This window comes from Mirounga leonina, unplaced genomic scaffold (genome assembly GCF_011800145.1).
Source record: "Mirounga leonina isolate KUSES-001 unplaced genomic scaffold, KU_Mleo_1.0 Mir_178, whole genome shotgun sequence".
NCBI lineage: Eukaryota > Metazoa > Chordata > Mammalia > Carnivora > Phocidae > Mirounga > Mirounga leonina.
This window is the reverse complement of record NW_023270464.1, coordinates 131,601-159,198: the sequence shown is the minus strand read 5'-3', so window position 1 is coordinate 159,198 and position 27,598 is coordinate 131,601. Positions and strand designations below refer to the sequence as shown.

The following is a 27,598-nucleotide window of genomic DNA, read 5'->3' as shown; positions in this document are numbered from 1 at the left end:
ACCAACAGTGTAAGAGGGTTCCCCTTTCTCCACAACCTCTCCAACATTTGTTGTTTCTTTCCCTGTCCATTTTTGCCATTCTAACTGGTGTAAGGTGCTATCTCAGTGTGGTTTTGATTTGAATTTCCCTGTGACTAATGATGATGAATATTTTTTCATGTGTCTGTTAGTCATTTGTATGTCTTCTTTGGAGAAGTGTCCATGTCTTCTGCCCATTTTTTGACTTGATTATTTGTTTTTTGGGTGTTGAGTGTGAGAAGTTCTTTATAGATCTTGCATACCAGCCCTTTATCTGTAGTGTCATTTGCAAATATTTTCTCCCATTCTGTGGGTTACCTCTTTGTTTTGTTGTCTGTTTCCTTTGCTGTGCAGGAGCTTTTTATCTTGATGAAGTCCCAAAAGTTCATGTTTGCTTTTGTTTCCCTTGCCTTTGGAGATGTATATTAAAAGAAGTTGCTGTGGCCGATGTTGAAGCGGCGACTGCCTGTGTTCTCCACTGGGATTTCGATGGATTCCTGTCTCACATTGAGGTCTTTCATCCATTTTGAGTTTATCTTTGTGCATGGTGTTAGAGAATGGTCGAGTCTCATTCTTCTGTATATAACTGTCCAATTTTCCCAGCACCAATTATTGAAGAGACATTCTTTTTCCATTGCATATTTTTTCCTGCTTTGTCGAAGATTATTTGATCGTAGAGTTCAGGGTCCATATCTGGGCTCTCTATTCTGTTTCGTTGGTGGATATGTCTGTTTTTGTGCCAGTACCATGCTGTCTTAGTGATCACTGCTTTGTAATACAGCTTGAAATCGGGCAACATGATTCCCTTAGCTTTATTTTTATTTTTCAACATTTCCTTGGTGATTCGGGGTCTTTTCTGATTCCATAGAAATTTTAGGATTGTTAGTTCCAGCACTTTGAAAAATGTCATTGGAACTCTGATCGGGATGACATTGAAGGTATAGATTGCTCTGGGTAGCATAGACATTTTAACAATGTTTATTCTTCCGATCCATGAGCATGGAATGTTTTCCCATCTTTTTGTGTCTTCTTCAATTTCTTTCATGAGTGTTCTGTAGTTCCTAGAGTATAGATCCTTTACCTCTTTGGTTAGGTTTATTCCGAGGTATCTTATGGTTTTCGGTGCTATTGTAAATGGAATTGTTTCTCTAATTTCTCTTTCTACAGGTGCATTGTTAGTGTATAAGAAAGCAACTGATTTCTGTGCATTGATTTTGTATCCTGCCATATTATTGAATTGCTGTATGAGTTCTAGTAATTTTGGGGTGGAGTCTTTTGGGTTTTCTGCATAAAGTATCATGTTATCTGCCTAGAGAGAGAGTTTGACTTCTTCTTTGCCAATTTGAATACCTTTTATTTCTTTTTGTTGTCTGATTGCTGTTGCTAGGACTTCTAGTACTATTTGAACATTAGTGGCGAGAGTGGGCATCCTTGATGTGTTTCTGATCTTAAGGGAAAGGCTCTCAGCTTTTCCCCATTGAGCATGATATTTGCTGTGCGTTTTTCTTTTCTTTTTTTTTTTTTTTTAAAGATTTTATTTATTTGATAGAGAGAGAGACGGTGAGAGCAGGAACACAAGCAGGGGGAGTGGGAGAGGGAGAAGCAGGTTTCCCGCTGAGCAGGGAGCCCGATGTGGGACTCGATCCCAGGACCCTGGGATCATGACCTGAGCCAAAGGCAGACGCCTAACGACTGAGCCACCCAGGCGCCCTGCTGTGCATTTTTCATAGATGGATTTTATGATCTTGAGGAATGTTCCCTCTATCCCTATACTCTGGAGAGTTTTAATCAGGAAAGGATGCTGTATTTTGTCAAATGCTTTTTCTGCATCAATTGAGAGGACCATATGATTCTTCTCTCTCCTCTTAATGTGTTCTATGACATTGATTGATTGGCAAATGTTTAACCACTCTTGCATCCCAGGGATAAATCCCACTTGGTTCTGGTGGATGATCCTCTTAATATATTGTTGGATCCTATTAGCTAGGATTTGTTGAGGATTTTGCAATCCATATTTATCAGAGGTATTGGTCTGAAATTCTCCTTTTTGATGGGGTCTTTGCCTGGTTTGGGGATTAAGGTAATGCTGGCCTCATAGAATCAGTCTGGAAGCTTATCTTCTGTTTCTATTTTTTGAAACAGCTTCAGTAGAATAGGTATTATTTGTTCTTTGAATGTTTGGTAGAATTCCCTAGGGAATCCATCAGGCCCTGGACTCGTTTTTTGGGAGGTGTTTGATCACTGCTTCAATCTTGTTACTAGTTATTGGCTTATTCATCAGTTTCTTCCTGTTTCAGTCTTGGGAGTTTATAAGTTTCCAGGAAGGCACCCATTTCATCCAGGTTGCTCAGTTTATTGGCATATAGTTTTTGATAATAATTTCTAATAATTGTTTCTATTTCTTTGGTGTTAGTCATCATCTCCCCCCTTTCATTCATAATTCTGTTAATTTGCATCCTTTCTCTTTTCTTTTGGATAAGTCTGGCCAGTGGTTTATTGATCTTATTCTTTTTTTTTTTTTTAAGATTTTATTTATTTATTTGGCAGAGAAAGACACAGCAAGAGAGGGAACACAAACGGGGAGTGGGAGAGGGAGAAGCAGACTCCTTGCCGAGCAGGGAGCCCGATGCGGGACTCGATCCAGGGACTCCAGGATCATGACCTGAGCCGAAGGCAGTCGCTTAACCAACTGAGCCACCCAGGCGCCCCGATCTTATTAATTCTTTCGAAGAATCAGCTTCTAGTTTTGTTGATCTGATCTACTGTGTTTCTGGTTTCTAATTCATTGATCTCTGCTCTAATCTTAATTACTTCTCTTCTAATGCATAGCTTAGGCATCTTTTTTTTTTTTTAAGATTTTATTTATTTATTTGACAGAGAAAGACACAGTGAGAGAGGGACAACTAGGGGGAGTGGGAGAAGAAGCAGGCTTCCCATGAAGCAGGGAGCCTGATGTGGGGCTTGAACCCAGGACCCTGGGATCATGACCTGAGCTGAAGGTAGACGCTTAACAACTGAGCCACCCAGGCGCCCCCGGCATCATTTGTTTTTTTACTCCAGTTCATTAAGGTGTAAATTTAGTTGGTAAATTCGGGAATTTTCTATTTTTTTTGAGTGAGGCTTGGATGGCTATGTTTTCCCCCCTTAGGACAGCCTTTGTAGTATCCCATAGATTTTGGACCGATATGTTTTCATTCTCATTGCTATCCATGAATTGTTTAAGTTCTTCTTTTATTTCCTGGTTGACCCAAACATTCTTGAGCAGAGTGGTCTTTAGTTTCCAAGTGTTTGAATTTCTTCCAAATTTTTTCTTGTTATTGAGTTCCAGTTTCAAAGCATTATGGTCTGAGAATATGCAGGCAATAATTTTAATCATTTGTTATCGGTTGAGACCTGATTTGTGACCCAGTATGTGGTCTATTCTGGAGAAAGTTCCGTGTGCACTCGAGAAGAATGAATATTCTGTTGTTTTAGGGTGGAATGTTCTGTAAATATCTATGAGGTCCATCTGGTCCAGTGTGTCATTCAACGCTCATTTCTTTATTGATTTTCTGCTTAAATGATCTGTCTATTGCTGAGAGTGGAGTATTGAGATCTCCTACAATTAACATATCGTTATTAATATGACTCTTTATTTTGGTTAACAGTTGTAGATGGCTGCTCCCATGTTGGGGGTGTAGATATTTACAATTGTTAAATCTCCTGTTGGATAGTCCCTTTAAGAATGATATAGTGACTTTCTGTGTCTCTAACTACAGTCTTTAGTTTAAAATCTAGTTTTCTGATATAAGAATTGCTACCCCAGCTTTCTTTTGAGGTCTGTTGGCATGGAAGATGGATGTCCCTCACTTCACTTTTAGTCTGAATGTATCTCTAGGTTCAAAATGAGTCTCTTGTAGACAGCATATGGATGGGTCCTGTCTTTTTATCCAATCTGCAACACTGTGCCATTTTATGGGAGAATTTAGGCTATTCACATTGAGAATGATTATTGAAAGATATGAATTAATTGTCATCATGTTGCCTGTGAAGACGTTTTTACAGATTGTCCATTTCTATATCACTCTTGGGTCTTTCTCCTTTTATAGAACACCCCCCTTAATATTTCTTGTAGGGTTAGCTTAGTGGTCACATATTCTTTCAGTTTCTGCCGGTCTTGGAAGCTCTGCATCTCTCCATTCATTCTAAATGAAAGCCTTGCCGGATAAAGTATTTTTGGCTGCATGTTCTTCTCATTTAGTACCCTGAATATGTCTTGCCAGCCCTTTCTGGCTTGCCAGGTCTCTGTGGATAGGTCTGACGTTATTCTGATGTTCCTCCCTCTGTACGTAAGGAGTCTCTTCCCCCTAACTGCCCTTAAGATGGTTTCCTTAGTTCTAAGATTTGCGAGTTTTACTATTACATGCCAGGGTGTTGGCCTGTTTTCCTTGATCTTGGGAGGGGTTCTCTCTGCCTCTAGGACGTGAATGTTTGTTTCATTCCCCAGATTAGGGAAGTTCTCAGCTACAATTTGCTCAATATATCTTCTACTCCTCTCTCTCCACCCCCTCAGTGATTCCAATAATTCTGACATTGGAACGTTTCATGATGTCATTTATTTCTCTGATTCTATTTTCATGGATTCTGAGTTGTTCTTCCCTGGCCTCTTTTCCCTTTTTGTGTATTAATTGGTGTTCTAGGTCACTAATTCATTCTTCTGCCTCACTTATCCTAGGTGTTAGATTATCTAGATTAGATTGGATCTCACTGATAGCATTTTTAAATTCTGTCAATTCAGCTTTCATTTCTGCCCTTAGAGACTCTATATTGCCATTGATTTCTCCATTCTAGCTATTGTCTTCACAATTGCTAGCCTGAATTCCATCTCTGACATCTTGGTTATATCTGAATCCATTTGTAAATCTGTAGCATAAGTCATAGTCCCTGAGTCTTTCCTATTTTGGGGGTTCCTCCTCATAGTCATTCTGTTGAGGGGTGGTTAAGGGAACGTATAGAGTCCAAATTATTGACCACATCCCGAGCAAGATGCCCCTGTTTTATAGGGGCCTTAAGGGTTGCTGGCCTCTTGTTTTCCCAGCCTGTATTCTGGGTGAGGGGCCTGCCACTCTGTTACTCAGGCAATCCTATTTAGGTAGAGTTTTCCTGCCTTCCGTGGGGCGGGGGGGATGGGCTCAGTGAAAACCAGTTTTTTGGGGCTTTTGTTCTCTGGCGGCTTTCCCTGGTGGCTTTCTGTGTCTCATCTGAGAGAGCAGAAGAGACCATTTCTAACCCTCTGTCCCAGAGCAGAGAGATCGCAGTCTGTTCTTCAGTGAGCTCTCCAGGACACACTATCTCCGTTTCTGTCTGTGCTGCTATAAACTGCAGCATCGTGGGTTGTGTGTCCCTCAGCAGCGCTCCCAGTCCTCACAAACACAGTGATTCGAAGGGGCACATGCACCCCAATGTTTATGGTAGCAATGTCCACAATAGCCACAATATGGAAATAGCCCAGATGGCCAATGACATGAATGAGTAAAGATGTGGTGTATGTATGTATGTGTGTACACACACACACACACACACACACAGTGGTATATTACTCAGCCATCAAAAAGAATGAAATCTTGCCATTTGCAATGACATGTGGATGGAACTAGAGGGGATTATGCTAAGTGAAATAAGTCAGTCAAAGAAAGACAAATACCATATGATTTCACTCACATGTGGAATTTAAGAAACAAAACAGATGAACATAGGGGAAGGGAAGGAAAATCAAATAAGAGGAAAACAGAGAGGGAGGCAACCCATAAGAAACTCTTAACTATAGGGAACAAACTGAGGGTTGCTGGAGGGGAGGTGGGTTTAGGGATGGGGTAACTGGGTGATGGGCATTAAGGAAAGCACTTGAAGTAGAGCAGTGGGTGTTATATGCAAGTGATGAATCACTAAATTCTACCCCTGAAATTAATAATACAGTGTATGTTAACCTACTTGCATTTAAATAAGACCTAAAAAAATAAAAACAGAAACAATGAAAAACTATATAAAAGTTTCTATGATCAAGCAAAGGAGACTAGAATTTAAAATGCTTTCTTTTTAATACCACTAACTGCATTTCCAAAAATGACATGTCACATTTAAAGGTATCAATACCATAAATGTATCTTACAGTAGGAAATATAAGCATAAACAGCTTATATACATTTTGCTTTATTGATATAATTTTATATACATAACCTTATATACTATCCAATAATATCAAAGAAAACACCTACAAATGTACTTGTCTAGATAGTAGACAACAGTTTTTAAAATGAACCAAAATAGAGATTCTGGTTTCTCAGCTGCATGTGGTGGAATTATTTATGTATAAAGATCAAATCTTGGGTATTTACTACATTAAAGATATTTAACTTTGTTCCATGCCAGCCATGAGTGACAGTGCGAGAGATTCCACTGTGGAAAGAATAAAAATAAGGTTAAAAAATAGGTTTAAATATTTGAAAATAAGGCTTCAATTATTTCAGAACTGAAAGTATTTAATGACTTTCCAATTTTTAATTATTTTAAATGTAAATAAAAATGATAATTGATTAAATACAAATTGAAAAAGTAGGATTTATTTTGTATTTCAGATTAATGTTGAAAACAAAACATCTGGCATTTCACTGAACAAATCACAGCTGTCCCCTATGTCTTAGAATCTGGAGTCAGTTCGTAACAAAATGCTATGTTCTAACCTATGAATGGATCCTATTCGCATAACAATCATCCAATGCAAAAATGGACAAATAAGTCAATGTTTCCTCTAACACATTTCTAACATAGTGTTTTTCAAAATGTTCAGATATTCTTAATTAGTACATCACAATTAGAATATGCAGAAAAAGGGAAGAGATTAACCCTGCACACTTAAAAAAAATCTTCTCCCTGTGACTCAATCCACAGACCTGTCTGCCTCACATGGTATTTTGAACTGTTACACATGTACAGGGGTACAGGAGTTTTTGAAATTGCATAAATAAATAAATAAATAAATAAATAAATAAATAACCCCCCAAATAATGCTTATCTTTTACAAAAGCTACACATAATAGTGAAGAATAGTGAAGAATGACTGAGATCTATTCTGCCATCTGCTTTATTTAATAATAGTTCTAGAAATCCACTGGTGTAACAAATCATATACTAAAAAGCAGTATCTTTAGTCTCAGTGTTTTACATCTGATATTCACTCACCACATTGTAATTCTGAAAAAGCAAGTCAAAGTATGGCACAACTGCTGAAGGATTTTCTAGGTTTGAAATGGTGAAAAATTCTAATTCTTCATGAGATTAGTACCAAAACAGTAACAGTAGACTTAGCTACAAGAAAATATAAAAGCTGTAATAATTTAACATGGTATACTCACAATGGGGAAAGGATCCTCTGCAGACAGCTTTGTTTAAAACGGTTACAAGAAACATATGGCAGTTTTTAAAATCAGACTCCATTTTCTCTATAGATTCCATTCTAGGAAAGAAAGTACATTTCAATTAATAAGTATATAAAGGGTTAATGGGTAGGCTACAAAATATATTTGGAGTAATTTCAAATGTACTTCAGTTTAATGTCCTAAGTCTAAAGATTATGAAATATAAAATTTCCTGCCCCACTTTAAAATACAAGCTTTCCAAATATTTGAGGGAAAAAGTCATTAGGATATAAAACTGCTCTTTTTGGATGATACTGAGTTCCAAAGCTGGGATGACTGGGGATGTTCCCTTTTCCACTACATATTTCTGTATTTTTTATTTGTATATCTTCTTTTTGAAACAAAGAATACATTAAAGATATAAAACCTTACATTTTAAAATTATTAAGAAATGAGAGGGAAAAATCAAATAAGAAGAAATCAGAGAGGGAGACAAATTGTAAGAGACTCTTAACTATAGGGAACAAATTGAGGGTTGCTGGAGGGGAGATGGGTGGGGGGATGGGGTAACTGGGTGATGGGCATTAAGGAGGGCACTTGTGTAATGAGCACTGGGTGTTGTATGCAACTGATGAATTATTGAACTCTACATCTAAAACAAATGATACACTATATGTTACCTAATTGAATTTAAATAAAATAAGTTATATATAAATAAAATCCTAAAAAAATAAAAACTTTATTATGGGCAATATGGAACATACATAGGAGAGAGCACAGAGGACCCTCACACACCCACATCCAGCTTCAGCAGTCATCTACAGCCATGAGGCCCTGTGCACAGCCCAGCCCCACCATATTTAGAAGCTAATTTGAGACATCATAGCCCTTCTGTCATAAATATTTCAGTGTGTATATATTAAAGATAAAGACTCCTTTTAAAACATAGCCACAACACTATTTGCTTGAAAATATTTAACAGTGATTTTTTAATATTATCAAATAAGCAGTGTTCAAAATTCATGTTGCTTTTGAAAATTTTCACTCTTCTGCTGTAAGTCTGATTCAGGATCAATTAAATTCCATAAATTATAATGGCTGATAATGCTTCTGAAGTCCTCCTCACTCCCTGTTATTTTTCTCACAATTTACTTGTTGAAGAAACTGAAACAACTCAATTTTAGGCAAGCATATGCAGCAGTGTTATTATTTTCTCCTCCACCTCACAGTGATATTGAAAGAAAAATGTGCTTTACATACTTTGAGACAGCCCTAACAAAGCAAGTAAGACTTTTATTTTCATACTGCCATTAAGAATTCTAAACTACACTTAGTATCTTCATTCAGAGTATTCTGATACAGCCATAGATTAAGATTCTAATTTTGATTAGCACTATCATGAATTCTCACCTCCTTACTGACAAGTACAAGCTATTATTCTAACAGTCTGGTCAATCAGACTTGCACTTTTATTTTAGGGAAGTAACAGAGGCATTAGCATTACATTAATTTTATGAACAAGACAAGATCAAACTACTAAACTGTACCTTCAGGTTAACAGTACAGGATGGTATTCTAGATATGAAGAGCAAGCTCCTGGTTCCAAAACTGTCCTCTGACTTCACAGCATCTGTCTTTCTACATGATTCTGGACAACAGTCTACTGAGACATCCAGAATTTGCCTTAAAATAATTCAGCAAGTTATGAATAGGGGTGGGCACCAAGAGTTTGTTATGCAGTTCTACTTGTGTGTATGTTTGAAAGTGTTCATAATTAACAAAACCTATACAGGTAAACATGAACGCAATCTAAGAATATTTACTTGTTCCAATTAAAATTTTCAGGTATTTCTTCTTGTTTTACAACTCATAAAAGAACGGCACACTTTTAATGCTGCCTATTAAAGTGAAAAATTTTAACTCTTCCCTTAATATAAGTGATATTGCCAAGATGCAAAAAGGCTCCCAGAATATACTTTACAAAAAAGGGTTTTGAGAATAAAGCCAGTTTAAAATTTTTTTTAATTTAAATTGAATTTAATTAACATATCCTGTATTATTAGTTTCTGTGGTAGAACTGGTAATTCTTCAATTGCATATAACACTCACTGCTCTCCTTCAAGTGCTTTCCTTAATGCCCATCACCCAGTTACCCCATCCCTAAACCCACCTCCCCTCCAGCAACCCTCAGTTTGTTCCCTATAGTTAAGAGTTTCTTATGGGTTGCCTCCCTCTCTGTTTTCCTCTTATTTGATTTTCCTTCCCTTCCCCTATGTTCATCTGTTTTGTTTCTTAAATTCCACATGTGAGTGAAATCATATGGTATTTGTCTTTGACTGACTTATTTCACTTAGCATAATCCCCTCTAGTTCCATCCACATGTCATTGCAAATGGCAAGATTTCATTCTTTTTGATGGCTGAGTAATATACCACTGTGTGTGTGTGTGCGTGTGTGTAAACACATACATACATATGCCACATCTTCTTTACTCATTCATGTCATTGGCCATCTGGGCTATTTCCATATTTTGGCTATTGTGGACACTGCTGCCATAAACACTGGGGTGCATGTGCCCCTTCGAATCACTATGTTTGTACCCTATGGATAAATATGTAGTGGTGCAATTGCTGGGTCATAGAGTAGCTCTATTTTAACGTTTTGAGGAACCTCCATACTGTTTTCCAGTGTCTGCACCGGTTTGCACTCCCACCAACAATGTAAGTGTTCCCCTTTCTCCACATTCTTGCCAGTATCTGTTCTTTCCTGAGTTGTTAATTTTAGCCATTCTGCCTGGCGTGAGGTGGTATCTCATTGTGGTTTTAATTTGTAGTTCCCTGATGCTGAGTGATGTTGAGCATTTTTTCCTCTGTCTGTTGGCGATTTGTATGTCTTCTTTGGAGAAAGGCTGTTCATGTCTTCTGCCCATTTCTTGACTGGATTGTTTTTTGGGTGTTGAGTTTGATAAGTTCTTTTTTTTTTAAATAAGATTTTATTTATTTGTCAGGAAAGAGAGAGAGAGCACAAGCAGGGGGATCAGGCAGAGGGAGAAGCAGGCTCCCTGCTGAGCAAGGAGCCTGATGTGGGACTCCATCCCAGGACCCTGGGATCATGATCTGAGCTGAAGGCAGATGCTTAACTGACAGCCACCCAGGCGTCCTGATAAGTTCTTTATAGAGTTTGGATACTAGCTCTTTATCTGATGTCATTTGTGAATATCTTCTCCCATTCCATAGGCTGCCTTTAGTTTTGTCGACTGTTTCCTTTGCTGTGCAGAAGCTTTGTATTTTGATGAAGTCCCAATAGTTCATTTTTACTTTTGTTTTCCTTGCCTTTGGAGACGTGTTTTGCAAGAAGTTGCTGTGGCTGAGGGCAAAGAGGTTGCTGCCTGTGTTCTCCTCTAGGATTTTAATGGATTCCTGTCTCACATTTAGGTCTTTCATCCATTTTGAGTTTATTTTTGTGTATGGTGTAAGAAAGTGGTCCAGTTTCATTCTTCTGCATGTGGCTGTCCAATACTCCCAACACCATTTGTTGAAGAGACTGTCTTTTTCCCATTGGATAGTCTTTCCTGCTTTGTTGATGATTAGTTGACCATACAGTTGAGGGTACATTTCTGGGTTCTCTGTTCTGTTCCATTGATCTATTTGTCTGTTTTTGTGCAAGTACCATACTGTCTTGATGATTACAGTCTGTAATACAGTGTGGAGTCCGGAATTGTGATGCCTCCAGCTTTGGCTTTCTTTTTCAACATTCCTTTGGCTATCAGAGTCTTTCCTAGGTTCCATACGAACTTTAGGACTGTTTGTTCCAGCTCTGTGAAAAATGCTGGTGGTATTTTGATAGGGATTGCACTGAATGTGTAGATTGCTCTGGGTAGCACAGAAATTTTAACAAAATTTGTCCTTCCAACCCATGAGCATGGAATGTTTTTCCATTTCTTTCATAAGTGTTCTATAGTTTTCAGAGTACAGATCCTTTACCTCTTTGGTTAGGTTTATTCCTAGGTATCTGATGGTTTTGGTGCTATTGTAAATGGGATGGATTCCTTGATTTCTCTTTCTTCTGTCTCATTGTTGGTGTATAGAAATGCAACTGACTTCTGTACATTGATTTCATATCCTGCCACTTTGCTGAATTTCTGTATGAGTCCTAGTGGTTTCTGGGTGGAGTCTTTCAGGTTTTCAACATAGATTATCATGTCATCTGTAATGAATTAAAGTTTGACTTCTTTGCTGACTGGATGCTTTTTATTTCTTTTTGTTGTCTGATTGCTGTTGCTAGGATTTCTAGTATTATGTTGAAGAGTGGTGAGAATGGACATCCCTGTCGTGTTCCTGACCCTAGGGGAAAAGCTCTCAGTTTTTCCCCCTTGAGGATGATATTTGATGGGTCCTTTGTATGTTGAGAAATGTTCCATCTCCTCTATCCCTACTTTTTGGGGGTTTTTATCAAAAAAGGATGTTGTACTTTGTCAAATGCTTTTTCTGCATCAATTGAGAGGATCATATGGTTCTTGTCCTTTCTTTTATTATTGTGGTCTATCACCTTGATTGATTTGCGATGTTGAACAACCCCTGCAGCCCAGGAATAAATCCCACTTTGTCCTGGTGAATAATCTTTTTAATGTATTGTTGGATCCTATTAGCTAGTATCTTGGTGAGAAGTTTTGCATCCATCATCATCAGAGATTTGGTCTGTAATTCTCGTTTTTGGTGGGGTCTTTGGTTTTGGGATCAAGGTAATGCTGACCTCATAGAGTGAGTTTGGAAGTTTTCCTTCTATTTCTATTTCTTTCAAACAGCTTCAGAAGAATAGGTATTAATTCTTTAAATGTTTGGTAGAATTCTGCTGGGAGGCCATCTGGCCCCAGACTCTTGTTTGTTGGGAGATTTTTGATTACTGCTTCAATTTCTTTGCTGTTTATGGGTCTGTTCAGGTTTTCTATTTTTCCTGTTTTAGTTTTGGTAGTTTACAAGTTTCTGGGAATGGACCCATTTCTTTCAGATGGCCCAATTTGTTGCCATATAGTTGTTCATAATATTCTCTTATAATTGTTTCTATTTTTTCGGTGTTGGTTCTGATTTCTCCTCTTTCATTCATGATTTTATTGATTTGGGTCCTTTCTCTTTTCTTTTTGATAATCTGACTAGGGGTTTATTGATCTTATTAATTATTTCAAAGCACCAGCTACTAGTTTCATTATCTGTTCTTTTTTTTTTTTTTTTCCCTAGGTCATTGATTTCTGCTCTAATCTTTATTATTTCTCATCTCCTGCTGGATTTAGGCTTTATTTGCTGTTCTTTTCCCAGCTCTTTTAGGTTTAAGGTTAAGTTCTGTATTTGAGACTTTCCTTGCTTCCCAAGGAAGGCTTGTATTGCTATATACTTCTTGCTATATACTTCCCTCTTATAATCAGCTTTGCTGTATCTCAAGGGTTTTGAACTGTCATATTTTCATTTTCATTCCCTTCCACGTGTTTTTTAAATTCTTTAATTTCCTGGTTGACCCATTCATTCCTTAGTAGGATGCTTTTAACCTCCAAGTGTTTGTGTTCCTTCCAAATTTTCTTTTGTGATTGAATTCAAGTTTTAAAGCATTGTGGTCTGAAATAGGCATGGCATAATCTATATTTTGGTACCAGCTGAGACCTGATTTGTGACCCAGTATGTGATCTATTCTGGAGAATGTTCCATGTGTACCTGAGATGAATGTGTATTCTGTTGCTTTAGGATGAAATGCTCTGAATATATCTGTGAAGTCCATTGGTCCATTATGTCTTTCAAATTCCTTGTTTCCTTGTTGATCTTCTGCTTAGATGATCTGCCCATTGCTATGAGTGGGGTACTATTATATTATTATCAATGTGTTTCTTTAATTTTGTTATTAATTGGTTTATATGTTTGGCTGCTCCCATGTTAGGGGCATAAATATTTACAACTGTTCCATCTTCCTGTTGGATAGACCCTTTAATTATGATATAGTGTCCTTCTTAATCTCTTATTACAGTCTTGGATTTAAAATCTAGTTTGTCTAGGGATGACTACTCTGGCTTTTTTTGATGCCCATTAGCATGATAAATGGTTCTCCACCCCCTCACTTTCAATCTGTAGGTGTTGCTGGATCTAAAATCAGTGTCTTTTAAGTAGCATATTGATGGGTCTTTTTTTTTTTCTTAATACATTCTGATATCCTCTGTCTTTTGATTGGAGCATTTAGCCCATTTACATTCAGAGTAATTATTGAAAGATATGAATTTAGTGTCATTGTATTACTTGTAAAGTCACTGTTCCTGTAGATTGCCTGTTACTTTTTGGTCTTCATTACTTTTGGGCTCTCTCTTTGCTCAAAGGATTCCCTTTAATATTTCTTGCAGGGCTGGTTCAAAAATTCCTTTGGTTTTTGTTTTCCTGGAAACTCTTTATTTTTCCTTCTATTCTGAATGACAGCCTTGCTGGATAAAGTATTCTTGGCAGTATATTTTTCCCATTTAGCACCTTCAATATATCATGCCAGTCCTTTCTGGACTGCCAGGTCTCTGTGGCCAGGTTTGCTGCCAGCCTTATGTTTCTACCCTTGGAGGTTCAGGACCTCTTGTCCTGAGTGGCTTTCAGGATTCTCTATTTCTGAAATTTGCAGGCTTCACTATTATATGTCGAGGGGTTGACCTATTTTTATTGATTTTGAGGGTGGGGCTCTCTGTGCTTCTGGATTTGAATGTTTGTTTCCTTCCCCAGATTAGGGAAGTTCTCATCTATAATTTGTTCAAATAAATCTTCTGCTCCTCTCTCTCTTCATTTTCTGGGACCCCTATTATCCAGATATTATTTTGCTTTATGGAATCGCTAATTTCTTGCAGTCTTCCTTTGTGATCCAGTAGTTGTCTTTCTCTCTTTTCAGCTTATTTTCCATCATTTTGTCTCCTATATCACTGACTCTCTCCCCTGCCTCATTCATCCTCGTTAGAGCCTCCATTTTTGACTGCAACTCAGTAATATCATTTTTTATTTTGTCCTGATTAGATTTTAGTTTTTATTTCTCCAGTAAGGGATTTTGTAGTGTCTTCTGTGGTTTTTTCAAGCCCAGGCAGTATCTTTATAATCACTTTAAATTCTAGTTCAGACATCTTAGTTGTATCCATATTTAAATCCCTGGCATTGAGTGCTACCCCCTGTTCTTTCTTTCATGGTGAATTTCTCCATCTGGTCATTATGTCCAGAAAAGAATAGAAAAAAGAGAAAAGACAACAATACCAACAGGAACAGCAGAAAAAAATAACAAAACAAACCAGAAGAAAACAAAATCAAGACAAAATAAAAAAATCAAACCACAATGAACTGAACGAAACAAAATACTAGATTCTGGGTTTATTTTGTTAAAAGAAACTAGATTTCAAAATAGGAAAGAAAGGAAAACATATGTGTGTATATATATACATACATATAAAATAAAGTATATAAAATATACAACGAATAGAAAGCAAATATATATATAATATATATATAAAAATTTTAAAAAATTGAAAAAATAGAGAAAAAATAAAACTGAAAGACCAAAGAATAATAAAACAACCGCAAATGCTATATACTGTTTTCCCCAAGAGCCAAAGTTTTGCAGTTCTGTATGATAGGTAAATTTGGTGCTCGTTGGTTGTTCCTGCTGGTCTTCTGGGGGAGGGGCCTGTTGCGCTGAGTGTCTGGTGCCCTTGTGGTGGTGAAATTGCACCTTCCTTGTTAGGGGGCTAAACTCAGTGTTAGTGGCTCTGGATTCCACTTTGTGGTGCTGTTTTGCTCCCTGATGGCTTTCAGTACCAATGGGGGGATGGGGGGGGGAGGATGAAAATGGCGGCGCCCCACTCTCTAGCCCAGAGCTGAAAGTTTGTGCCCCCCACTCTTCAGTGAGCCCTCACAGAAAAGTAGTCATTCATAAAGCCAGTTTTAAAAGGGAAGCTGAAATGGTCACAATGCAGAGGTTCCACAAGCTACATACTTACTGCCATGCCCCCAGACCTGCTTGCCAACCATCTGCAAACATGAGAGCCAAATTCAATACCTTCATGATGGCTTCTTTCACAAAACTGACCTGGAGATTAAAGCCACAGACAGAATACAGGCTCTGTAACTATGTTTGGACACTGACACCAACACTTTTATTTAATCTACCTGAGTCACAAAAAAGTTCATCAATGCAATGACAGCCTTCAATATATATGGAAAGGTGCTAGGCTGTGAATAAGGGCACTTGGAATCAGGCCACCCATCTAATGCACTGTGATATAGGGAGTATTAGCAGCAAAGTCTGACCAACAGAGCAAGTCACCATTTCCAAAGATGGTTATTTGAATTCACCAACAAAAGGGAGGAAGTAATCCAATGGCTGTAAATCGACTTAATCCCATATATTCTAAGCTGGATGCACTTCCTGACTAAAGCACTATTATTCCACAACTGCAGACATAATTTTCCAATTGAATCCCAGTGCAGTACAGGGTGCAGACGATCATAATATAGTTCTCATCTATTTCTCTTAGATATAATTTCTAGTAATATGGCACAAATTTGTAACTTTATTTGATTTGGTCATTCCCTATAGAATATTTTGCTTAGTAAGTATAAAATCTAGAAGTAGAGAAACAACCTCCCTTGGCCAGCTTCACTCCTGCTTCAGTGGCCAAATCTGCAGATGACATCTCACATACCTTTTCTCTCAGCAAACATCGATCATGGATGGTTGACAAGTATCTGTAATGAATCTTAATCAACTGATCTAAATCTTTGGCTTCCTCGACTTGATGTTGGAACTCCAGCCCTGTACTGTGAAGAATCTTGAAGAGAAAGATGAAAAGTTTAATCAGCAGACTTCTTTGAGGACTTGAATGCTAGACACAAAACTTTTTACCAACCTCTTCTACTCCTCTCAAATTCCTTCTTCAGTAATTACGTCTGTAAAATTTACAAAGTACCTGCTTTAAAGGCTGACATTCTTATCCTAGAATAATGGTGGGACCAGTTCTTTAGGAAATCCATTTGCACAGTAAATGAATGCCTTACTTTGGACCAACAGACTGTTCCTGATGGGGAGGGGCAAGTACATCAAATCACATACAAAATGCATTGTTTTTTTTTTTTTAATTACCAGGTAAATTGAACTTATACGTTTTTATAAGTTCCAATGTTTTTATAATGATCTTTCTTTAAAAGGAGCATAGACATACTTTAACTAGAAAGCAAGAAACAAGCAAAAACTTAACTTCCTACCATTTACTCTTAATAATTAAGGGTTTAAGGCTGCCTCTGAAAGCCAATGCATTGTAAGCAGAAAGCACCTCAGCCATATGGCTTCTTTCACAAAACTGACCTGGAGATTAAAGCCACAGACAGAATACAGGCTCTGTAACTATGTTTGGATACTGACACCAACACTTTTATTTAATTTACCTGAGTCACAAAAAAGTTGTGACTGCCATATGCATCATGTCTAAAACACAGGCTTTAAAGGCTCACTTCTTCCAAATAAAATGAGTTTTAGAACTTGTATACAAATGAGTTTTTTTTTTTTAAAGCAACCATTTTAAATCCCAAATGAGTACTGTCTTCCAAGAATACTGCTATTGTTCAAATATCTGAACTCCTCTTCCAGACTTCCTCTAGATCTGGTTTTAAGATGTGTAAGAAAAGCAGTTTCATTTACTTCATAATGAGTTGCTTCTTGTTTCTAAGAAAAAATATATAATCTGGCTGCATCTTCCTCCTTACACATCACACTAGCCTGGCAGATTTTTGGCTGTTATGAAAATTTGAAGCCATTTTCCAGGGACAGATCTGTCACCACTGATAAAGTTTAAAAGTCTATACTGCAAGTTCTGAAGGCAATTCCAGAAGAGGAGCTCTGGGTACGCCCATCCCAAGAGGCTGCTGGACAGGAGGGACAGGAGTCTCTGGATACACGTGCTCTGGCATGTTTAAAAAAACATTTCCCCCCACTGCCAATATTTATGATCAAATATTTTATATGTGCTATTTTCACATTTATAGTCTACAAGTATTTTGTGGGCTCTTATAAATATATCAGAAGTAATCCAGACACAAACCCTGGTCATGATGTAGTTGTGTAAGCTGTTCACAAAGTGCATGAGCTTTACTCTCAAGAGGAACATACGATGAATCTGCTGTCTTATTGGTTCCTTTTGCGGTCCAAACTGAGCAGTTGTGTCTTGTTCACATAAAAGTCCTTCTCTGAGTTGTGGTTTTCCAGCAGTATTAGCTAGTTCTGTATAAGATTGAAAGAGCAGAGTCGGTGGGAAGAACATCTACTCAAATCCCACCCGTGCCACTGTACAGGGGTGGGACTTCTGATGTGGTTATCAACCTGCAAAGGTCACTCTACAGGAGGCACATTAGGGACCCTGCCTTCAGTGTCTCTGGAAGGTAAAGCGGTGAAAAGTTCCCCTTATCACCACCATTAAAACATAAATGCCAAGTCCAAATACTTTGTCATGAAATTTTTTTTTTGCATAATTTAAGAATATTTATTCTGGCTAAATTCCTCATCAAGCTGTTATATTTCAGACTGACTGCAGTACAATTCCCTGGTATTTCATTCAGGGAAGTTAATTTTGACAACTGTAAAACTTTTGCTATAAATACTTGTTATTTGGCCACTTGTGTATACATAAAAATGACCAAAGATCAGCCACTTCTTTAGTTCAGGGCTAAAATTCAATTATAATTTATCTGTTGAAAACAAATCTTACCACCAAATAGTAAAACATCCAGACTATATTTTGCCCACTTTATTTGCAGTAAGAGAAGGAACACCTGATTATAAATTTTTTGACATTCCAAACTTATAACAATATCCACAGGCCATGGGATCTATGAAAACAAAAATAGAAAATTAGAGTAGAAAGTAACCTACGTATTACTTGCATGTTGTAATTTTAATAGAAAACAATGTTCTTAAAAAATGTATCAGCACATACCTTATAGCTCAGGGTCAGACCATCTAAGATATGAACAGGGAGTTTCTTCTTGGTTGTGTCAACATTTTCATAAGATATAGACAGACTAGATAAAGAAATTTCAGTTTTAGTTTGTGAAAATACTATGCTCAAATAAAAATACTCTTTAAAAAACCATTAGCATTTTAACATTTACATCATATTTTAAGGAAGACATATTTCATAAAGGGAATGCAAATATTTCGATAAAGGTTTTGTAGCATATATTCCAGAATAGGAATTTGGTTTTACAAGTAAGAGGGTAAAATTTTTAAATAATGGGTTTAGCTATGAAAGAAAAGAGACACTTATATGTAGTAAGTTAGAAAAAAAGTAGAAGCCAGGGAAGAAGATATAATGGTAATAGGCTGGCTGCTTAATTCTGATAAAATTCAGGCAACAGGCTCAGAAGATAGACCCTCTGCTGAGGGCAGTGGAGGGAGACTGCTCTCTTTGCCCTGGAGAGTGTGTGTGCAAGTCCATCAATAGCAGTGGGGTCTGCTTCTAAAGCAAAGGTGTATACACACTGCTTCACCCACTCTTTCTTAACACTGGTTTGAATGTGACTCTCAATAGAAAAAAGCAACAAATGTGCATGGAAATGTTCTTGCACCAGGCACCACATGGACACTTAACTGCCCTTACTCATTTAACCCTCAGAGTAGTCCTGTCAGTGGACTGGGAAATGATGTAACTCTCCCACAATCACAGAGGCATCAAGTGATGAAACCAGGATGCAGACCATGTAAGGTTTAAGTGTAACACAGAGGTGGGGAGGCAGCCTTACAACCAGAGATGGAAAGCAGTGTGTGACTTATAAATTAGCCAATTCATTCCATGTCACAGGCATTAGTCAGAATTTTTTTTTAGCCTGTAAATTATGTGCATCCACTGAATACTTAGCAGGCACTTACTGAATACCTTATTTGTCAGTCATCATGCCAAGCAGGTGAAAGAAAGTCAATCACTTCTCCCCGTCTAGGGGCTCATAGCCCAGAGAAAATCCCAGAGCAGACACAAGGTGCTGCACTAATCCAGGCCAAGCAGGACTTTGTAGGAGAGCAGACCACTGCCAGGCCATGCAAATGGAAGAGCACCTAACTGGAGGAAGCTATGAAGCAGGGAGAGTACAGCTCTTCAGCAAACCAGAAATATTCCAAATTCCTGAAATGGAAAGTGTGGTAGGAGAGAGAACATTATGCGTCTGTATGTGTACACGTACTAGAATTGAGGCTGGGAAATGAACCAGGTAGTAAAACTTGCCCTCTCATGAGAAGGAGCTCAGCCCATCTGTTATGAGGAGCCTGAACACAACTGGTGGAGGGAGTTGCTGATATCACTGTAGTCACTCTGGTGGCCCTGTCGGGGTCCAATGGAAGGGAGTGAAGCTGAGACACAGAGACAGTCAGGAGGTGTCAGAGAGGAGCTCTTGGGTGAGCACTGAGAGGTAAGGGGAAACGTTATCTAGGAGGCAGAACTGAACAACCAGGGAGGTGTAGGAGCTAGGACAGAGGAAGGAATCTAGGATGAGCCACACTGCCTTTGGGTGCCAGGATGAACAATGGTGCTCAACTAGAAGAGACAAAAGATTGTTTGGGATGAGACAATGAGCTCAGTTTTGGATACATGACATTTGAGTGTAGTTACAAGCTGCTGGCTATGTAGGCACCTAGGCTAAAGGTACTGATCTACAGGTCACTGAAGCCATTAACAGGGACTGGAACTGTCCAAGGCAGGAGTGCTGACTGAGGCAGTAGAGCGAGAAGCTGTGCCAAAGGCAGGTGGGAAGCAAGAGGCCCACAGAGAGATTACAAAAAGAGTAGCAGGGATATGGGAGGGTTGTTAAGGCAGGGATAATGGTCAGGGCAGGGGAGCAGCACTGGCACTGATGCTGGAATTGAGAGGGAGACTCGAGGGCCAGACTCAGAAAGCCTGAGGAGGCAGAGAGCTGCTTAGAACATATGGAAGTCACAGCAGAAGGGGTCCCTGGGGGTGGCTCATTTCTCCTGAATTAATCTATGAATAGAATGCAATCTCAATAAAAATACCATCAAAGTTTTTGTTTTGGTGGAGCTAGACAAGTTGACAATAAAGTACATTTGGACAAATAAACAAGAATAGCCAGGAAAGCCCTATTATTAAAACAGGATGTTACTAGCACATGAATAAACAGAACAGGGAAATAGAATGGAAAATCTAGAAAGATACTCAAGTACATATGAAAACTTAATGATAAAGGGGTATGTCAAATAAATGCAGGAAAGATGGATTGTTTTTTTAAAGAAGTGATGGAAACCAATTAGTCATTTGGAAAAAGATAAAACTAGATCTATTTCTTTTTTAGCTGGATAAGTTCCAAATAGATCAATATCTAAATGTAAAAATACCTATTCAAGTATTAGGATAAAAGATGGGTGAATTTCTTTGTAAGCTGGGAAAAAGTAAAACTTTCTTAACTCAAAATCTAAAAGTAGTAAAAGATTGATAAATTGTAAAACTAAAAAAATCTACATGACAAAACAAAAAATTATTATACCATAAGCAGAATGAAAAGACAAATGTCGAATTGGGAAATGTATATAATATAAATAGCTTCTAAAAATGGAGAATAAGAGACCAATAACCTGATACTAACAGAAATGGTGGCAAAATATATGGATAGTTCACAATAAAAAATTTCAAAAATAAACATATGGAACATAATTAGAAAAATGTAAATGAAAACTATACTGAGATACTGTTTCTCATCAGACTGGCAAAATTCCAAAAGTCTGACAACATATTCCATTGGTGAGGCTGTGGAGAAAGCCACTCTACACATTGCTGGTGGGAATCAGAAAGAATACAGGCAGGTGCCTGGGTGGCTCAGTCGGTTAAGCGACTGCCTTCGGCTCAGGTCATGATCCTGGAGTCCCGGGATCGAGTCCCGCATCGGGCTCCCTGCTCGGCAAGGAGTCTGCTTCTCCCTCTGACCCTCCTCCCTCTCATGCTCTCTCTATCTCATTCTGTCTCAAATAAATAAATAAAATCTTTTAAAAAAAGAAAGAATACAGGCCATATGAAGAGAAATTTGGGAACAGCTAGCAGAATTAGACATACATTTACCTTTTTACCCAGCAATCCCATTATAGGAATATATTCCAAAATTACACTGGCAAAAATATGAAGTGAGAGGTACAAGACTAGTTAGTCATTGCAGATATGCATGGCAGAAGAACAGAAACCCAAATGCCCACCAACAGGACAACTGATTGAAAGAATACAGTGGAAAGCCAGTCAACTGTAAAGGAGTAAGGACCAGCTCTCTAGCGTATAAATGGAGTGGGTGTGAGATACATTAGTAACATAAGAAAAATAAACCAAATGCCAGAGTAGGCAATGCATGCTACCTTTTGTACAACATGCAACGGTTGCCTAAAGGAAAGGGAGCAGGAACAGAAGACAGATCTCCCTAGAAGTACCACTGTACCATTGATTTTAACTTAAGAAATATACAGCTGTTTATATAATTAAGAAACAAACTTGAATCAAGAAAAAAAAAGCAGTTCCTAAAAGTAGAAAACTAAAAAAAATGAACTTGACCCTACATTAAGTTGGTGGCATAATCACATTGAGGATTATTCCAAGTGACTTTGAAATAGAGTATTCTGATGATTTGATAGTATAGGAAGAGAAAACAATCACAAACAGTAATTTAAACTCTCTGGGCTTGTTGCTATTATTGTCACTTTGGAACTACTATTTATTTATTTATTTATTAAAGATTTTATTTATTTATTTGACAGATAGATAGCACAAGTAGGCAGAGAAGCAGGCAGAGGGAGAGGGAGAAGCAGACTCCCCGCTGAGCAGGGAGCCCAACATGGGGCTCGATCCCAGGATTCCAGGATCATGACCTGAGCCGAAGGCAGCCGCTTAACCAACTGAGCCACCCAGGCGCCCCTGGAACTACTATTTATTATAGAATAAAAAAACCATTAGTCATGTCAGTCTGTTAATAAGTACTCAAGAGAAGAAATACAAAGGAAAATCAAAGAAGTGAAAACTAATCTTTAATATAAATTAGAAATATCAATATGAAATTCTGATTTATTCTTCCTACATATTTCATTTCTCTGTCCACTGAGAAAGCCCAGAAGTACTGACAATCCAATACTGATGAATACTCTGGCACGCAGATAAAGGGCTTTTTAAGTCACGAAATACATGGGACCAGCGCTCCTGGGAAAGGTGCACAAGCCTAAAGCAGGAGGTGCACAGGACAAGCCTGTACATCTGAGTAGTCCTGAGAGTAAGGACACTCTCTGAGATTACTAGGGTCATATGAAGTGGTACCCTCTGGGTAAAAATGCGAGTCTGAGCAATAAAAAAAAGAAAAATCGTAATAGACCGTGACATTAAATATAACAAATTCATGAATTTCTGCTGGTGGTGATAAACAACTTTCCCTGGCTCCCTCCTGGGGTTGCTAGGCACCAATTTCTTCTTATGGAAAGAACCCAGCTGTTATTCTGCTTTTACTAATCACATAATTGATAAAAATTCTGTTTTTATGGAGGAATTAAAGGTAATAAAAAAGAATGACATAAAAATCAAAGGAATTAAAATAATCTACTAAGTAGTAGCTTGGTAACCTGGCATGGCTGTGAGGAAAAGAATGCTTTGTCTGGCATATCATGTTCATTATTATGACTACTATTTTTTTTAAAAGATTTGTTAGTTATGTTATGTCAGTCACCATACACTACATCATTAGTTGTTGATGCAGTGTTCCATGATTCAGTTTTCGAATAATACCCAGTGCTCATTGCAATATCTGCCCTCCTTAATACCCATCACTGGGATAACCCATCCCCCCACTCCTTTCCCCCGCTAAAACCCTCAGTTTGTTTCTCAGAGTCCATAGTCTCTCATAGTTTGTCTCCCACTCCGATTTCCTCCCTTTCATTTTTCCCTTCCTTCTCCTAATGTCCTCCATGCTATTCCTCATGTTCCACAAATAAATGAAACCATATAATTGTCTTTCTTTCTTTGGCTTATTTCACTTAGCATAATCTCCTCCAGTCCTATCCATGTTGATGCAAATGTTGGGTATTCATCCTTTCTGATGGCTGAGTAATATTCTGTTGTATATATGGACCACCTCTTCTTTATCCATTCATCTGTAGAAGGGCATCTGGGCTCCTTCCAGTTTGGATATTGTGGAGATTGCTGCTATGGACATTGGGGTGCATATGGCCCTTCTTTTCACTACATCTGTGTCTTTGGGGTAAATACCAAGTAGTGTAATTGCTGGGTCATAGGGTAGCTCTATCTTTAACTTTTTGAGGAACCTACACACTGTTTTCCAAAGTGGGTGTACCAACTTTCATTCCCACTAACAGTGTAAGAGGGTTCCCTTTTCTCTACAACCTCTCCAACATTTATTGTTTCTTGCCTTGTCCATTTTTGCCATTCTAACTGGTGTAATGTGGTATCTCAATGTGGTTTTGATATGAATTTCCCTGATGGCTGATGATGTTGAACATTTTTTTTCATGTGTCTGTTAGCCATTTTTATGTCTTCTTTGGAGAAGTGTCTGTTCATGTCTTCTGTCCATTTTTTGACTTGTTTTTTGGGTGTTGAGCTTGAGAAGTTCTTTATAGATCTTGGATACCAGCCTTTTATCTGTAGTGTCATTTGCAAATATCTTCTTCAATTCTGCGTGTTGCCGCTTACTTTTGTTGGCTGTTTCCTTTGCTGTGAAGAAGATTTTTACCTTGAAGTCCCAAAAGTTGTTTTGTTTTTGTTTCCCTTGCCTTTGGAGATGTCTTGAAAGAATTGCTATGACCGATGTCGAAAAGGTTACTACCTATGTTCTCCTCTAGGATTTTGATGGATTCCTGTCTCACACTGAGGTCTTTCATCCATTTTGAGTTTATCTTTGTGTATGGTGAAAGAGAATGGTCTAGTTTCATTCTTCTGTATACAGCTAATTTCCCCAGCACCATTTATTGAAGAGACTGTCTTTTTTCCATTGCATATTTTTTCCTACTTTGTTGAAGATTAGTTGACCATAGAGTTGATGGTCCATATCTGGAGTCTCTATTCTGTTCCGCTGGCCTATGTGTCTGTTTTTGTGCCAGTACCATGCTGTCGTGGTGATCACAGCTTTGTAATATAGCTTGAAATCGGGCAACGTGATGCCCCCAGCTTTATTTTTCTTTTTCAACATTTCCTTGATGATTCGGGCTTTTCTGGTTCCATACAAATTTTAGGATTGTTTGTTCCAGCACTTTGAAAAATGCCATTGGTATTTTGATCGCGATGGTGTTGAAAGTATAGATCGCTCTCGACAGAATACACATTTTAACAATGTTTATTCTTCCGATCCATGAGCATGGAATGCTTTTCTATCTTTTTCTGTCTTCTTTAATTTCTTTCATAAGTGTTCTGTAGTTTCTAGAGTATAGATCTTTTACCTCTTTGGTTAGGTTTATTCCTAGGTATCTTATGGTTTTCGGTGCTATTGTAAATGGAATCGATTCTTTAATATTTCTTTCTGCAGTTACATTGTCAGTGTAGAGGAAAGCAACTGATTTCTGTGCATTGATTTTGTATCCTACCACATTACTGAATTGCTATATGAATTCTAGTATTTGGGGGTGGAGTCTTTTGGATTTTCCATATTAAGTATCATGTCCTCTGTGAAGAGAGAGAGTTTGACTTCTTCTTTGCCAATTTGAATACCTTTTATTTCTTTTTGTGGTCTGATTGCTGTTGCTAGGTCTTCCAGTACTATGTTGAACAACAGTGGCCATAGGCATCCTTGTCATGTTCCTGATCTTAAGGGAAAGGCTCTCAGCTTTTCCCCATTGAGGATGATATTCGCTGTGGGCTTTTCGTAGATGGATTTTATGACCTTGAGGAATGTTCCCTCTATCCCTATACTCTGAAGAGTTTTAATCAGGAAAGGATGCTGTATTTTGTCAAATGCTTTTTCTGCATCAATTGAGAGGACCATGTGGTTCTTGTCTCTTCTCTTATTAATGTGTTCTGTCACATTGATTGATTTGAGAATGTTGAACCACCCTTGCATCCCAAGGATAAATCCCACCTGGTCGTGATGGATAATCCTTTTAATGTACTGTTGATCCTATTGGCTACGATCTTGTTGAGAATTTTGGCATCCAAATTCATCAGGGATATTGGCCTGTAATTCTCCTTTTAGATGAGGTCTTTGCCTGATTTGGGGATCAAGGTAATGCTGGCCTCATAGAATGAGTTTGGAAGTTTTCCTTCTGTTTCTATTTTTTGAAGCAGCTTCAGTAGAATATGTGTTATCTCTTCTTTAAATGTTTAGTAGAATTCCCCTGGGAATCTATCAGGCCCTGGACTCTTGTTTTTTGGGAGGTTTTTTGATCACTGCTTCAATTTTGTCACTGGTTATTGGCCTATTCAGGTTGTCAATTTCTTCCTGTTTCAGTCTTGGCAGTTTATAGGTTTCCAGGAAGGTATCCATTTCTTCCAGGTTGCTTAATTTATTGCCATGCAGTTGTTGATAATAATTGTTTCTATTTCCTTGGTGTTAGTCGTGATCTCTCCCCCTTCATTCATAATTTTATTAATTTGGGTCATTTTCCTTTCCTTTTGGATAAGTCTGGCCAGTGATTTATCGACTCATTAATTCTTTCATAGAACCAGCTTCTAGCTTCGTTGATCTGATCTACTGTATTTCTGGTTTCTAATTCATTGATCTCTGCTCTGATCTTAATTATTTCTCTTCTCCTGCTTGGCTTAGGCTTTATTTATTGTTCTTTCTCCAGCTCTTTAAGGTGTAAAGTTAATTTGTGTATTCAGGATTTTTCAATTTTTTTGAGTGAGGCTTGGATGGCTATGTATTTCCCCCTTAGGACCGCCTCTGCAGTATGCCATAGGGTTTCGACCGATGTCTTTTCGTTCTCATTGGTTTCCATGAATTGTTTGAGTTCTTCAGTGTCCTGGTTGATCCAATCATTCTTAAGCCAGATGGTCTTTAGTTCCAAGTGTTTGAATTTCTTCCAAATTTTTTCTTGTGATTGAATTCCAGTTTCAAAGCATTTGTGGTCTGAGAATATGCAGGGGGTAATCTCAGTCCTTTGGTATCAGTTGAGACTTGATTTGTGAGCCAGTATGTGGTCTCTTCTGGAGCAAGTTCCATGTGTGCTCAAGAAGAATGAGTATTCTGTTGTTTTAGGGTGGAATGTTCTGTAAATATCTATGAGGTCCATCTGGTCCAATGTATCATTCAAAGCTCTTGTTTCCTTCTTGATTTTCTGCTTAGATGATCTGTCCATTGCTGAGAGAGTATTGAAGTGTCCTACAATTAATGTATTGTTATAATATGACTCTTTATTTTGGTTAATATATATAATATATATAATATTTTGGCTTCTATAGTTGGCTGCTCCCATGTTGGGGGTGTAGATATTTACAATTGTTAGATCTTCTTGTTGGATAGACCCTTTAAGAATGATATAGTGTCCTTCTGTGTCTCTAATTACAGACTTTAGTTTAAAATCTAATTTGTCTGATACGAGAATTGTTACCCCAGCTTTCTTTTGAGGTCTGTTGGCATGAAAAATGGTTCTCTGTCCCCTCACTTTCAGTCTGGATGTATCTTTAGGTTCAAAATGAGTCTCTTGTAGACAGCATATGGATGGGTCATGTCTTTTTATCCAATCTGCAACCCTGTGCCATTTCACGGGAGCATTTAGGGCATTCATGTTGAGAGTGATTATTGAAAGATAGGATTTTATTGTCATCATGTCGTCTGTTAAGACCTTGTTGCTATAGATTGTCTCTGTAAATTTTTTTTTTTTAAAGATTTTATTTATTTATTTGACAGAGAAAGACACAGCGAGAGAGGGAACACAAATGGGGAGTGGAAGAGGGAGAAGCAGACTCCCTGCCGAGCAGGGAGCCCGATGCGGGACTCGATCCCGGGACTCCAGGATCATGACCTGAGCCGAAGGCAGTCGCTCAACCAACTGAGCCACCCAGGCGCCTTGTCTCTGTAAATTTCTGGTCTGTATTAGTCTTGGCGTCTTTCTTCTTTTATAGAACCCTCCTTAATATTTCTTGCAGGGCCCGCTTGGTGGTCACATATTCTTTCAGTTTCTGCTGGTCTTGGAAGCTCCTTGTCTCTCCAGCCATTCTGAATGACAGCC

General features: G+C 38.1%; 1 protein-coding gene across 4 annotated transcripts in view; it reads right to left on the bottom strand.

Annotated features, from left to right (window-relative positions):
• Positions 1–6,633: 6,633 nt before the first annotated feature.
• The window catches only part of TUBGCP5 (tubulin gamma complex associated protein 5), a 113,567-nt gene continuing 92,602 nt past the window's right edge, over positions 6,634–27,598 (bottom strand). For all 4 annotated transcript variants that reach the window (XM_035023898.1, XM_035023897.1, XM_035023899.1 and 1 more), the window contains exons 17-22: positions 18,393–18,477; positions 18,165–18,285; positions 17,502–17,680; positions 16,110–16,235; positions 15,405–15,493; positions 6,634–7,510 (exon numbers count right to left, since the gene is read on the bottom strand). In XM_035023898.1, the coding sequence (XP_034879789.1) occupies positions 7,363–7,510; positions 15,405–15,493; positions 16,110–16,235; positions 17,502–17,680; positions 18,165–18,285; positions 18,393–18,477 (748 nt within the window). In that variant the 3' untranslated portion in view covers positions 6,634–7,362. The remainder of the gene's footprint in view (positions 7,511–15,404; positions 15,494–16,109; positions 16,236–17,501; positions 17,681–18,164; positions 18,286–18,392; positions 18,478–27,598) is intronic.